The following is a 13767-nucleotide window of genomic DNA, read 5'->3' as shown; positions in this document are numbered from 1 at the left end:
GTAGTCTAGCAGATAAGTCTCTCATGCATCCCCTTCTCTTTTTCTCATTCTCTACTTACCTCACTAGTACCAGTTTTTCTTTTTCTATCATTCCCTTTATGCGATCTATCCCACAATTGTCAGGTAGGTAGTGATGGCAGAAACTTTTCCACATCCTTAGTTGGTGGCCCCCAGCATCAAGTGGCTACGTGTATTCTACACTGTCATCTATGAGCCCTACATTGTTCATTCACCAAAAAAAAGGTACTTTTCTGTAGTATTCTTTATGTTATATTACTCTCTGTGTGAGTAAAAGTCCATTCAGTGCATGACTTTGCCCTGGCAAACCTCTAATCTGATTTTTAAAAGTCAATAATAAGAATAAAAAGGGAAGTTGGGATGTGCTAGGTCTAATAAAGATCATAGAATCACAGAGGGGTTTGGGTGGGAAGGAAGCGTTCAAGGCCACCCAGTCCAACCCCCCTGCAAGGAGCAGGGACATCTCCAACCACATCAGGTTGCTCAGAGCCCCTGTGTATATGCAGATACGCTGTAAGGAAAAGGGAGAGCTGGAAGGTAATGTGTCTGCAGCAGAGGACATTGGTACAAGTTCATCAAGATACAATCTTTGTGCTGCATTTTGTCACAGTGAAAAACAAGCTGGCATTTGGGTTACCTTATGATACCAAAAATGTACACATCTTGCCTTCTTTTGCAAAATCGGATTAAAAATAAGAACTTATGTGTTTGTCCTGATTAAATTTGTTATAAAAATCCTGCAGTAATGTGTTCAAATGAAATAGTATTGCTCTGTTGCTTGATTAAGGTAAGACTAATTGTGGGCATAATTTTCATCAAATTAACTGAAAATAAGGGATGGGGGAAGGAAGACGAGAAGAGAAATCTGTAACAGAATTAACATTGCTGAGCAACAGCTTGTCTAGGCTAGAATGTGGAATCAGCGGGGAATTGGGCCATCTTTGTTCTTAACAGGCATTTGGTGTTTTCAACATTTCTCCTTTCAGAACCAGATTTCTCTTATCTGGATGCCCTGGCTCCTTATCAACCGTTGGCGATGAAATGTGTTTACTGTCCCATTGACACAAGACTGAATTTTATTCAGGTGTCTAAATTACTCAAAGAAGTCCAGGTAATGAATTTCTGTTGCCTTTTCCTCTGTTTCTTCACACACCTGAAATAAATTGGTCGATTGTGAACAACTGTTACATTAAATAGCAAAATCCAGACAGCACCTAGATCCTTTTTTCCACGAGAGAGCACACAACATTGAACTGTCCTTTCTCACCCTGCTCCAAAATGAGTATGGAAGCTCTGCCAACCTCTGCACAGAGTGGCTGGAAGATCCTTAAAAGCTTATAGCGCAAAGCGAATGGTGTGTACGTTCCTTTCCTTGTTTTTAGGTGTGTGTCGTCATTACCATCTCCTCTTTATCCTGCAGCTCATACTTGCTTTGCTCCTGGCACTGCTGTTCTCAAGTTTCACTCTCACATTTCTTCCAAATCCACTGCTTTCCTTTTGCCATTTGCAAAATGCAGATGACTTCTGGATAAGAGGAAGGCCAGTGCATTCATGTAGTCTACGCTCTCCCCTCTTAACTCTTTTTGGCTTTTGCCTCCTTGTCCATCCAATTTGTTTCTCCTGAAATTTGCTTTCTGACTCCTGATATAATTAAAATATTACCCAGTATTTTTCCTGGCTGAGCTTTTCCCTTTGATCTATCTTCAGCTTGTTGAACACAAAAATACACATTCTTCCAAACCTCTTAACGATATCTGGATCATTTTATCTCATGGTTCTGTGACATGGCTTGTCACTGCACAACTGGTAGCAATTGCCATGTTTTTCTGACAAGCATCTTCCGTGGTACTACAGAAGTAGTAACAAGAGTTTGCAGAAATGCTGTCTTGTCCTTTGGCTTCCTTAAATCCTGCAGTGATCCTTGTGGCAACCAGCCTGTTTATGCGTTGTTAATATATCAGGTCCTGAAAACTCTGCGTTGCTTATTTTGATAATGTTTTTGCAGCCTTGCGTGTTGATACCCTCACTCCATGCCATTTTGTGAGTCTCCACCACCTCTGTAATTTGCTTCCAGTGTAGATAACAAGGGTTTGGAAGAACAAGCTATTGAATATTCTTCTTTTTTTCTCTCCTTATGGCAGCTAACATGACTGGTGATACTGAAGGGGTGATTAAAGACACAAATTTAGGCCTTGTTAATCTGGGTGCTGTTGTAGACAAAGCAAAGACGGCTCCTGCAACAGTTTGTTCCAATACTGGCTGGATCTTCTGGGGATTGCATTTTCTGGCAGATGTTTTCTTACAAATAAATTAGCAATTGCACACACCAGTTTGCAAACCTTGTTGTGGCAGTGATTGCTGTTGTAGGGATCAACCAGACATTTCTGTAAGTCACCGCGCTCTTGCTTTTCCAGCCTCTCCATGTAGTTTGCCCGGAGCAGTACACTCAGCCGCCCCCCACCCAGTCCCATCGCACGGATCTGATGATAGACTGCCAGCCGCCGCCGATGTCCTACCGCAGAGCGGAGGTGCTGACTCTTCCGTACAAGCGGCGCTACGAGAAGATTGAAATCATGCCAGAAGTGAGTAAAAAAAGTGGGGAAAAACATCACAGAATCACAGAATGGTTTGAGTGGGAAGGAAGCGTTCAAGGCCACCCAGTCCAACCCCCCTGCCAGGAGCAGGGACATCTCCAACCACATCAGGTTGCTCAGAGCCCCGGCCAACCTGGCCTGGAATGTTTCCAGGGATGGGGCATCCACTGCCTCTCTGGGCAACCTGGGACAGGGTTCCACCACCCACAGCGTAAAAAATTTCTTTCTAATATCTAATCTGAATCTGCCTCCCTCTATTTTGAAACCATGACCCCTTGTCCTGTCCCAGCAGGCCCTGCTGAGGAGTCTCTCCCCACCTTCCCTGCAGCCCCCTTTGGGCACTGGGAGCCGCTCTCAGGTCTCCCTGGAGCCTCCTCTTCTCCAGGCTGAACAGCCCCAGCTCTCTCAGCCTGGCCTCACAGCAGAGCTGCTCCAGCCCTCTCAGCATCTGCGGGGCCTCCTCTGGACCCTCTCCAACAGCTCCACGTCCTTCTGCTGTTGGGGGCTCCAGAGCTGGACGCGGCGTTGCAGGGGGGTCTCACCAGAGCGGAGCAGAGGGGCAGAATCCCCTCCCTCACCCTGCTGCCCACGCTGCTGGGGGTGCAGCCCAGGATGTGGTTGGCCCAGGTGCGCGTTGCCGGCTCATGTTGAGCTTCTCGTCCTCCAAGATAGTGACTTGCTCATAGAGCCAAATTCAAGCGACTGCTTCAGTAACCCCTTTAACGAAAGATATCTTGTGACTGTGATTTACAATTGACTACCATCTTGTAAAGCACTTCCTTTCAAATGCGGGGCTAAGAAAGCAGCGTTTCTGAGAGAGAATTTCACTGTGTAAACTAATGGGAATTGAAAAAAAACATAGTGAGCAAGCCAAAAATATGTTCAGCTCAATTGTCCTTTGGAAGGATATATTGCACCTCAAAATACAGAACAAAAGGCAATCTCCAGTTTAAATATGAGTAATTAGAGGCACTGCAGTCGGAATTAGTGACCCGTGGAAAGGATCCAGAGATCCAGAAGTAGCCAGGAGCTGTCTTTCTCCTTCCCCAGCTGCACCTGCCGTGAGAAATCCCCTTTCCCTTGAGGAGCGGCGTTCAGTCGTGTGTTAAAGGCAGAGTAGTGAAATAGCTCATTTGTGTTACAACAGTTTCAAGAAATGGTTAATTTCCTACAGATCGCTGAAGTCCAACAGGTTAATGGATTGCCTGTAGCCATCTATAATGTGGACTACTTATGCCCTCAACATCTATTAATAATTTATTAACCCCATAAATCAAATATAAATGTACCCATAACACAAAGGGTGACCCATATTTGAACAGACATAATCTTAAAATATTTTTTTGACAATCCAATCAGCACAAATGTGTCCTTGGATCAAAGGTGACAGTGGCTTTTTAAAAGCAGGTATTGCAGCCCTTTGGAAACTGTTGAATACATGAGTCTACTTTTCATCAGAGAATAGAGGGAAGCAGTACTCTTAGTTAAGCCAAACATGAAGTACAGAACTGGTACCCGTGTGAAAAAATCCTTCAGCCAGTCCGCAACACCCGTTCCTACCGTTTCGCATGTGTCTACTTTGTGCATCAGTTCTGTTAGGAACCTGCCCAGCCCGCTGGTTAGAGGACTGCCAGAGACAGGGAGGGATTTTTTAATTAGAAAATGTCCTTGGGTGCAACTCCATCATGGCATGTATGTTGAATTCTTTTAAAATTCGCATATTTATTGGATAGTAAAGACTAGTAAAATGTGCCTTCCATCCACCAGCATGACCAAAATAAATCTTACATCCTGGATGCAGAGAGCCAGGACATGGCTTATCTGTTATTTAGATTCCACCGAAGCTTTGGATTTTCCCCTAAACTGTGAGGATGTGAGCGAGCCTGTGTATGTGAGCCTGTTAACTTGTGTCAGCCCTGTGGAGAAGGTGAATACCAGCTTTCCCTGCAAATGGGATGCAAATTAGCACAGATGCTACAGATGAGTATTCACCAACCCTCACACGTTTTGAAGTTCCTGTCAAAGGGGAGGGCTGTCTAAAAAATAGGCTGGTCCAAGGGAGGCGCAGGTTCAGTTTCTTGCTCTGTTGGAGTCTTCCTGTGTGATCAGCACAGGTCTAAACCACAAACTGCACTTCACACTGGAAAGGGATGGCAAAAGGCCACCGAGGACTACAGAGTTCCCTGGCAGAGCTTATCACTGCCATGCTCATCGGGCTAGACCGCATCTGAAAACAAGGTAGTATTTCTCCTCTTAGCTTGGCAGCTTGCAGCAAGGTCCCTTACACTTGGGGCTGAAGAGGCCACGTGGATTCAACCTCGTTGTCTGTCACCAATGTGATAAAGCTCTCCATTTCTCACACCCATATCCCCAGTGGTTTTTAGGTGCTGTCTGTCACTGAAGCGAATGGATTCTTCCTCTACCTCTAGGTAAAAGCAGTGCAGAGAAATAAGAGCACTTCCCAAAGCTGCTGAGATGTTGGAGGGAGGTTGCACTGTAGACAATGTGGTATCACCAACCTGGGAGTGAGTATCAAAGCAGCACATAGAAAATGAAAGCTGATTTCTAATTGCATTCACTTTAACTTGGAGAGTTTGAGCAGAAAGCTGCACAGACAGGAATATTGACAGAAATGGCCTTTTTTTCCCCTGTAACAAGTAATATCAAATTATATTCACACAAGAGTCCTAATTTCAAAGCTATCTGTGCTCAGGGAGTAGAAACATCTCATGTGATTTTCCGTGTCCAGGTATTCTCGCTGCTTCCAAAGCTGCACTTACCAACTTGTTGCAAAAAGCCACTTGGTATGTAATGATGCTCCTGAAAAGAATTTTTAAGATGATAGAAAAATTAGATGGACCAGACCATTTCCGAGACTTTCAGGAGAGCTGTTGTCCTTCCCCAGTGGTGTCAGGGAGGTAGTGTTTGCTTGCCTCAGGGGGTTCTCGGAGAGTCAGACCCAGAAGTGGTCGTGTGCTTGCCTCTGAGAGCAAGGCTGTGCTTCAGGGCTGTTAATAGGATGCCATTCCCCAGCACTGAGACATGCAAATCATCCTCAAAAAGAGATCTTGCTCGTTCTTTTTAAGGGAACTTCCTCAAGGAACAGCAACGCCGAAGTTGTAGTGATCACAGCCTGTCTCCCCAGGACAATCTCTATTTCAGCGTGTGTTCATCACGTCACTGCGTGAGGCTGGTTTTTGCTTCCAGCTTGACCTGCGGAGTGGTGATAAGGCGTGGGAGGGATGGGACGTTGTCTCCCACCCTCTCTGGCTTTGGTCTTTGAGTGCCAGCAGCAGAGCTGGTAACTGTTGAGAAGTGTAGCTGTATAATCTCTCCTACTCTGTGTAACCAGTCACACCAGTTAATCCCAAAGGATCATTGTTTGGTTTTCAAATAAATGGGAGAAGGAGGAAAAGACTGTCTTTTTGTGGGGCCAGTATTTCCTTTGATGCTAACCCACTAAATAAGCACGACGTTATCTTCTTACCTCCCTAATAATTTTGATGTGCCATCTGCATGGCTTGCCTCATTCCCCCTCCCAGCAGAAGAGCCCTGTCCATCCCGTTGTGCAGAGGGCTCATTAGGACGTTGGGTTTGAGAGGCTGACGCAAATGAGCTGTTGGTTTCAGGCAGGGTTTCCACAGAAGTGGCAAAAAATGGCTCTAAATTCCCCTTCTACTGGGTGGGTTGTGCAAGACAGGACTGCAAATATAATAGATGAGGCTCCCTGGTAGAGACTATTTGCTGCTTAATGTCCCTTTTTCCGTGTTTTCATCCGGGAAGACTTTTTAATGGTGCCTAAATGTATAGGAATTTCTATACTGCAAGGAAAGGGCCTTTGTTCTGTCTGGGCTACCACCAGCTCTGGGGTTCTGTGGAGGCTCAAGCAGGATCGGAAAGGGTATTTCATAGCTCCTAGCAAACCTTGCAAAGGCTTGTTATTTCTCAAAACCATGTTAGCCAAAAGTGGAATGATGAAATCCACCCTGGGAAAAAAAAAGTGATTGCTAGATCTGCTCCAGGGCTAGGACTTGGGTCTAAGGTACAACTTAAAGTCTTGTAAAGGAATATCTGCTTCAGTGAAGTTCTGGTCCGAGCATCCACAGTCCTTTCTCAGAAGTGGACGGGTGCTCAAACTTCCATCTCAATTCCGAAAGCTTTTGGAAACCCAAACAGTTGGCTCCGCACGGTTTCAGTCAGTACAGCCTGACGGTACGGTAGTGTGACATTTCCTTTCCAAAACTGTTTCGGTGGTTCAGCTTCTGGCCTGTCAGACTGATGTGAATGTACTGATGCGGCTGGAGCTTGTCCACGTTTCAATCACCTCGCCGAAGAGTGCAGTCAGGTCAAGCAGGGCTGTTGTGTGTTAATGAGGTTGACACTCAGAGCAGCCTTTGTTTGGAGAGAGGTTTGAACTGTCCCAAGGCACCAGGCCGCGATGGCTCTCGGAGGAATTGTGGAAACCTTTACACGGTAACTAATTTGTTCTTCTAGGCATCTGCCTTTCGCTTTAAAAAAAATAATTACAAAAAAGACTGCTTCCTGGAAATTGGTTAGGCATTGTCTGTTCTCAGGAGAACGATGGGAAAATGGAAAACACCTTCTGGAGCAAACAGATAAATTAAACAGTCGTGTTTGAGCAAATAATGTGCCTTCAGTTTAATTACAGCTGAACAATGGTGCGGATTGCTTGGTTTCAGCAGCGGACCGACTTCAGCGAGGGCTCTGTGTTTTTGAAATACTCCATTTGCAAGTTCTTCAGGACACAGGCCAGTACGTGAGAGTGTGAATGTGCGACGCGCAGCCCAACATGAAATTAAATTATAAGGAACTGTTGCAGGGAAGAATTAGGAAAACAGCCACTTAACAGCCCATTATAATTATGTCGCTTTCACTCCACCCTCCCCTTTTCTTATTTTGACTTCTCTTCCCACATAGGATCTTGCCAGTTCCTTTCTGAGGGAAAGAAAGGCTAAACACTGCTTTCATCTTACCCTCCAGCTTCCTTCCATTTTTCAGGGACTAGAGAGTTTGATTTCTGTCTTTTACCAAACTTTTCTTAGACAAAGCCCGAACCACTGTAGTCTACAGTCTTCTTGCTTTGCGTCATCGCTGTTCAGTGCAATCAGCAGTTCCTTTCTTCTTAAAAACATCTCACACCTCACTCCCATGTCTCTTCTCTCCTGGCCATTTAGCTTCCCGTTGCATCCTTCCTCCCATTTTTTGTGGGCTTTGAATGTGTTATCCCTCATTTCCTTTGCTTTTGTTTTGGTTTTTTTCTGTACCTTCCCTCTGGTTCATCTCATCCGCAGATGGTCCTGTTTAGATTGATGAAACTCGATCTGCTTTTCTGCTCCCAGCCTGCCTTTGCCTGCCCACAGTAATGCCTAGGTTTGTTTCTCCTTCATTTTTGATGGCTGGCTGTAAGATAACGCTCTTTTCCAGCCGGACACTTGCCTCTCTTCTCAATCAGCTTCAAAAACATCCCGTTCGGACATGACCTTCTGACCTGTAAACTGGTTACTGTATTTTGAATATTTTGATGGATGCCCTTCTCATGTCTTTCAGATGACTCACCTTTTGCATCTGTAAGCTACTTGCCTTTGCTTTGAAGATCTTTCACATCGTTGCTTCCCCCACCTGTCGTTTTTCATTCAAGTTGGAGGCTGATTTCTGCTTCTGCTGGTTCTGGTTTCCACTGTCCCCTTGTAAATTCCTCAAAGTGTTTCCTGCCTTCTCCCAGGCTATGCAGCATACTGGGGAGGAGCTTCATTAAACAGCCATAAATCTGCTTCGTTACACTTCTTAAATACCTCCTAAAAACTGGCTTTTGGCACAGGGCTGGCAAAAAGCCAGTGGTTAGCTTTAGGACTGAGACTACGGCTTGTAATCCCACGCAGGATTGTTTCCTGTGGGTTAGTGAGTACATCTCTTTCTGGTTTGATTTCCGGGCTTTGGGGGCAAGGCTCATCATGTTGGTCTGGAGCCCTGGTCCGTTAGCTGTACGTGGAAAAGAAGGGGTTTATTTCACTGCTCAAAACTGCCGGCCTACCCCTTCAGCTTGTTTTATTTTTCCACTAGACGTTGGCTCTGTGGAAGAGTAAAGCTAAGATGTAGGCATCTGCAAGCAGTAATATCAAAACTTTAGATATTTATGGCATGATTCTTCATCCCCTGAAGTTAATGAGATTTTAAAATCCGCTCCAGAGAGAATTGTAGCAGACCCACGGAGGCTGAGGCTGAAGGATCTATTAAGTTAGGGTTAGTTTAGCAACTTCATCATCCCATTTGAAACACTTGGATCCTGTAAAATCTGAGGCTGAAACCCCAGCAAGATGTAACTCGGCTCACTAATGATTATACAGATGCTCCTAGTTCTAGGATGTTTGTTCTTCTCTGTTGGAAATGCCCTTGTTCCTTTAAGTCTCGTTAGAAAGATTCCACAATTTCCATTCTACTGCAGATGACCTGCAGCAGGCTTGTGCCGTGTTTAATATGCTTGCTGATCATGAATGCTTGCTCCACAGGCAGCAGACCCTTCCCGTTCAGCGCATGTGTTTGACCACATATCTCTTTGTTTCCTCTGCAGGGTCTGATACTTGCAGACTTCCCGTGCTTGGGCTCTGCCTCGTTTAGCAGGTGCTGTATAGCCAAGGCTGAATCTGTTTGAGACTTCTGCCCGCGCTATCATCTCCTGTGCATTTCTGTTTGTGGTTTCAAGTGACTCAACAACAGAGCTCCTGGTACTTAAATAGTGAAGGGATAAGAAGAGACAGGGTGATAGGAGGTGAGGTAAATTGTCTTCTGTTCCTAACATTGCCATCCAAATAGAAGTGACAGGTTGAAGACCATGGTTTTTCTTCTGTTTACAAAACTTGGCTATACAGATCATCCCAGCTTGCGGAAGGACTGTTGCACAGCTCTTAAGCATGTAGAATATTTGGGCACTCTTTTCCTGTTAAAGGTACACGGGGAAGATGCTTTTCTATATCCAGAGACTGGATTTGATGTGTGCGAGTACCAAGGTGAGTGGAGTGACGGAGGATGAGGCAGGTTGTTCTCAGTTCAGATTTTGCTGCGGACTGCTTGTTGTAAAAACCTCAGTGACATTGTGATCACTAGGACCTGGTAGAGTCCCTCCAAAGGCAGGGGGATCTTAAAATCTTTGGGCTTCTCTAATAATTGGGAGAAGATATTTTTCTGTTGCATATGAATTACATCCTTTTGAGGGGCTGGGATCTGGGTGGGAATCTCTTCATACCTGGCGAGCCCCAAGGCTGTAAGCAATCGTTTCCACCTAGAAATAGAAGTGCCTGCATGGGTTACATGGCCAGAACCCAGCTGCAGTTAGTAATTGTGTTTATAATGTGCCTCGTAAAATGTAAGGCATCAGCTTCAAACTGTGAAGGCTTTTGCCCCTGCTGTTCCCACTAGAATGCTGTGCAAACCCCCACAGTCTCTGATGGCTAGAAACATCCTAATTTCCAGCCTACGCGTATTCATGGCTGGTCTGCACATACTTATTCTTAACATCATGTTTTATAAAATCATAAATAGATTTTCCCTTTTGTTGGTATTTTCCCTGTGGTGTCTATGTAGAATAATCAGATCTTCATTTTGGCTTTCTTTTTGCCAGGCTGAACAAGCCAAGATATTTAGTTTCCCCTTACAAGTCAGCTTCTTCTGCCCTAATCTACCCTTCAGTGTATCTTACTTGATCTTAAATTACCCAGAATTTACAAGTAGTTCAGATGAGGTCTTGCTGGGCCGACTACAATAGCAATAGCTCATCTCTGCTAGCATCACCTGTTCTTTTCTGGAGTTGCATTTTGCTTTTTCACGGCCATGTCACATTTGCGACTCTCCGTTCTCGTGGGATGGACTCATAAACCTGGACCCTTCACCTTTGCCGTTTCCAGCAGCTGCCAGCTCACAGCAGAAATTCTCGGTAGCGGTCCAGTCCCTTGGCCTTGCATTTTATGCTATTGAATTTCTTCTTGTTTTTCTCACTCCAGCTCTTGAGGTCATTGAGTTCTTCCCCTGTGACAGCCTGGTCTTTCTTTCTTTTAAGGATGCCTCTACAAACTTCACTGGGGCCTTCTGAATTCTCTCTTCGTTCTGTACCGAGGTCATTTGTAAAAATTGGGTGGGAGTAGGCTGAAGACTGATCCTTCAGGAATTGCAGCAGCAGCCTAGCAGTTGTCTGAGTATCTCTTCGCTTTAACCAGCGCCTTCCCGACCTCAGGATGGCCAATTCCTTCAGCAGTTGTGGCCTGCAGCATGCTTGTGCCTCGTTTAATATACTTGCAGTGGATTTTAATTACTGATAAGCTTTGCTTCTGCTAGTTCCCCTTTGCTCCAGTCCTGGATGAAGATCCAGCTCACCTGACTCAACTCAGACTTCACCTCACTGCTGGGTCAGTCTTCCTGCCCCTCTCTAGTGTAAGCCAAGAGCTATTGCGCTTACAAAACTTGGGAGGGATGAGGGAAAAGGCAGAAGTTTGGAGAGGTGTCCCAAAAATATAGGAAGAAATCGCTGGTGTTGACCACTGCCAGTACAGCTGCAACTTGGACGTTAAAATACTGACTGGTGTATGTCTGTCTCTGGGAGAATCCTCACTAGGACCAAGACCACGTGTGCTAAAGTTCTGATCCTTTCCTGATTTTGTTCACTGATCATCCAGCCTCATTTTTTAAATTGTTTTTTACAATAGGAGTTTCACGTCCCAGCCTCGGTCATTGTTCAGCTCTTCTTTGCCGACAAGAGGACGTTGGGCTGGTGACTGCATATGACCTTAAATCTAGGGAGAGTTGTCACCAACGAAGGCCTTAGCAGAGACTTCAAGCGTATGACCTAACCTGTGTGCGTCGTTCTTGATAAACAAATACGGTTTGACCAGCAACGGGCTCTGGGCTGGCGTAGGATGTGTCAGCTCTCACTTTCTTGAGAAAAACGTGATCCTATACGAAAGATTCAACTGCATTTTACGGTAAAAATGTCTTTACTCTTAAGAGGAGATGTGGACAGCTCTGATCACAAGAGCAGAATTTCCCAAGCTGACTTTTCTCTCCCTCAGCCAAGGTCCACGTCAACACTTGCAGTTTCAGACTGCTGAGAGTCAATGACTTTTGGTTTTTTTATTGGTCTCTGGTTTAAACTTTCCTTAATGGGAGGGATTAAAAAAAAAAAAAATGAATACATGGTACACGTACACACACAAATTTGTCTTAAGGCAGTCCAAGTGCTCATCCACAGGCAGGAGACTGATTAATGTGATGTTAGTTCTCAGTGCCGTGCGTCTCTGCTTCCGTGACTTTCCTGGTGCCAGCGTGTGGCGTTAGACTTGCAGTAATGACTGGAAGGAAGAAGCGCTTATTCCTGCCTACTGGGGGGCTTTTCAATCTTGCAGACAAAGGCATAGCAAGATCCAGCAGCTGCAAGTTGGACAAATTCAACCTTGAAATAAGACGCGGTTTCCTAGCTGCAAGGAAAATGAAAGTTTGGAACAGCTTGCGAGAGGAAATGGTGGAGTTGCCGTTGCGTGGAGCGCAGAGGAGATTTGCTATCTCTCCGAAAAGGGTTTCTGTAATGTAGCGTTTTGGAAGAGATCTGTGATTTGTGTGTGCAGGAGGTCAGTGGCAAGGAATATAGCAGCACTGCCTGGTGCTGCTGGGTGAGTTACTGGATGTGATTAAATGACCTTTTTGGTTTGGGTCAGTGCACTTCTGTAATAAAAGGATTGGCTGCAACGTGGAGGGGGCTGTGAGATGGAGCAATACCTTCGAGAAAATTAAAATAGACGGCTGCTGTAATGTCTTTGTGACTGTTAATAATTAACGTGTTGCTATTTACCAGTTGTGTGGTTAAAACCTGCATAAATGTCAATATCAAACCATTCCAGTGGCAGAAGAGGACCTGGGTTCTAAGCAGCTCTCTGGTTTTTATAGAATCATAGAATGGTTTGGGTTGGAAGAGACCTTCAAAGGTCATCCAGTCCAACCCCCCTGCCAGGAGCAGGGACATCTCCAACCACATCAGGTTGCTCAGAGCCCCGGCCAACCTGGCCTGGAATGTTTCCAGGGATGGGGCATCCACCGCCTCTCTGGGCAACCTGGGCCAGTGTTCTACAACCCTCAGTGTAAAAATTTTTTTCCTAATATCCAATCTAAATCTACCCCCCTCTATTTTAAAACCATTACCTCTCGTCCTATCACAACAGGCCCTACTAAACAGCCTCTCCCCATCTTTCCTGTAGGCCCCCTTGAGGTACTGGAAGACCGCTCTCAGGTCTCCCCGGAGCCTTCTCTTTTGCGAATCTTTGTCTTTCCAGTGTTTGTCATTTTGCCATGTATGCTTCATTAGAGCCCATTTCGGATCGATCCTCCCCTGGAAGGTGGTGGGAATGAAAAGTGCCTTCGACCACTGCGAAGTGGAGCACAGCACGGTGCGCCAAGTGTTACTATTTTTAGGTCTCAGGGGAAATCTGAAGCAATAATTACCAGTATATTTTCATTCTCTTAGCCTTCAACAAGAGACTGCAAAGGCTGTATTCAAATTGCCTGCTTTAAAGGTCTTGAGCAGAGTCCCAGAGAGAGCAATCGGAATTGCTCCATCAAATTTGGATTTCTAAGATGCACCGAGTCTGAATATGTGCAAAATTTAGAGGATTTGAATCCAGCCTTAAAACGTGTTTTTCCAACACAATCATTTATCCAACTGTTTTCTTTCAAGGAGGTGCTCCCAACCTGTTCCTGCAGCTTTAGTCGTGGTGGGTAGGATTTTCAGAAGTTACTAGAAGTAGCTGAGCTCTGCTGCCGTTGAAGCCAGCAGAAAAGCCGCCGTGGTGCTTTGGTGGCAGAAGGATTAGGCCAGGGGTGAGCTTCTGGATTCACAAGGATTAGAGCTTTGCAGTTACCAGAGTGATCAGCGACGTAATCATAATTTCTAGCGGACTATTTGGCAGTAGAGGATTGGTATCTGGGGTTTCTTGGGAAGTGGCAGGGTTCAGTCGTTCTGCTCTGACCCTCTCCTGGTTTGGAGATTCTGTCCCTTTAGGCGTTCCTTGTCCTCACAACTGCAAAGTTCTCCCGTCCAGTGGTGTAACGCGTGAGCAACCTTACCCAGTTTTGGTTTCCCCCCAGACGCAGAGCACGC

At 45.4% G+C, this 13767-nt stretch overlaps 1 protein-coding gene across 2 annotated transcripts in view; it reads left to right on the top strand.

Annotated features, from left to right (window-relative positions):
• Positions 1–13767, top strand: part of INTS9 (integrator complex subunit 9) — a 69935-nt gene that overhangs the window by 50525 nt on the left and 5643 nt on the right. For both annotated transcript variants that reach the window (XM_086745083.1, XM_086745085.1), the window contains exons 13-14: positions 1005–1129; positions 2433–2600. In XM_086745083.1, coding sequence (XP_086601209.1) covers positions 1005–1129; positions 2433–2600 — 293 coding nt within the window. The remainder of the gene's footprint in view (positions 1–1004; positions 1130–2432; positions 2601–13767) is intronic.

The sequence above is a fragment of the Chlamydotis macqueenii genome, chromosome 3 (genome assembly GCF_036417535.1).
Source record: "Chlamydotis macqueenii isolate bChlMac1 chromosome 3, bChlMac1.mat, whole genome shotgun sequence".
NCBI classification, from domain to species: domain Eukaryota; kingdom Metazoa; phylum Chordata; class Aves; order Otidiformes; family Otididae; genus Chlamydotis; species Chlamydotis macqueenii.
The sequence above is the reverse complement of the archived record's forward strand: the minus strand, read 5'-3'. Positions and strand labels throughout refer to the sequence as shown.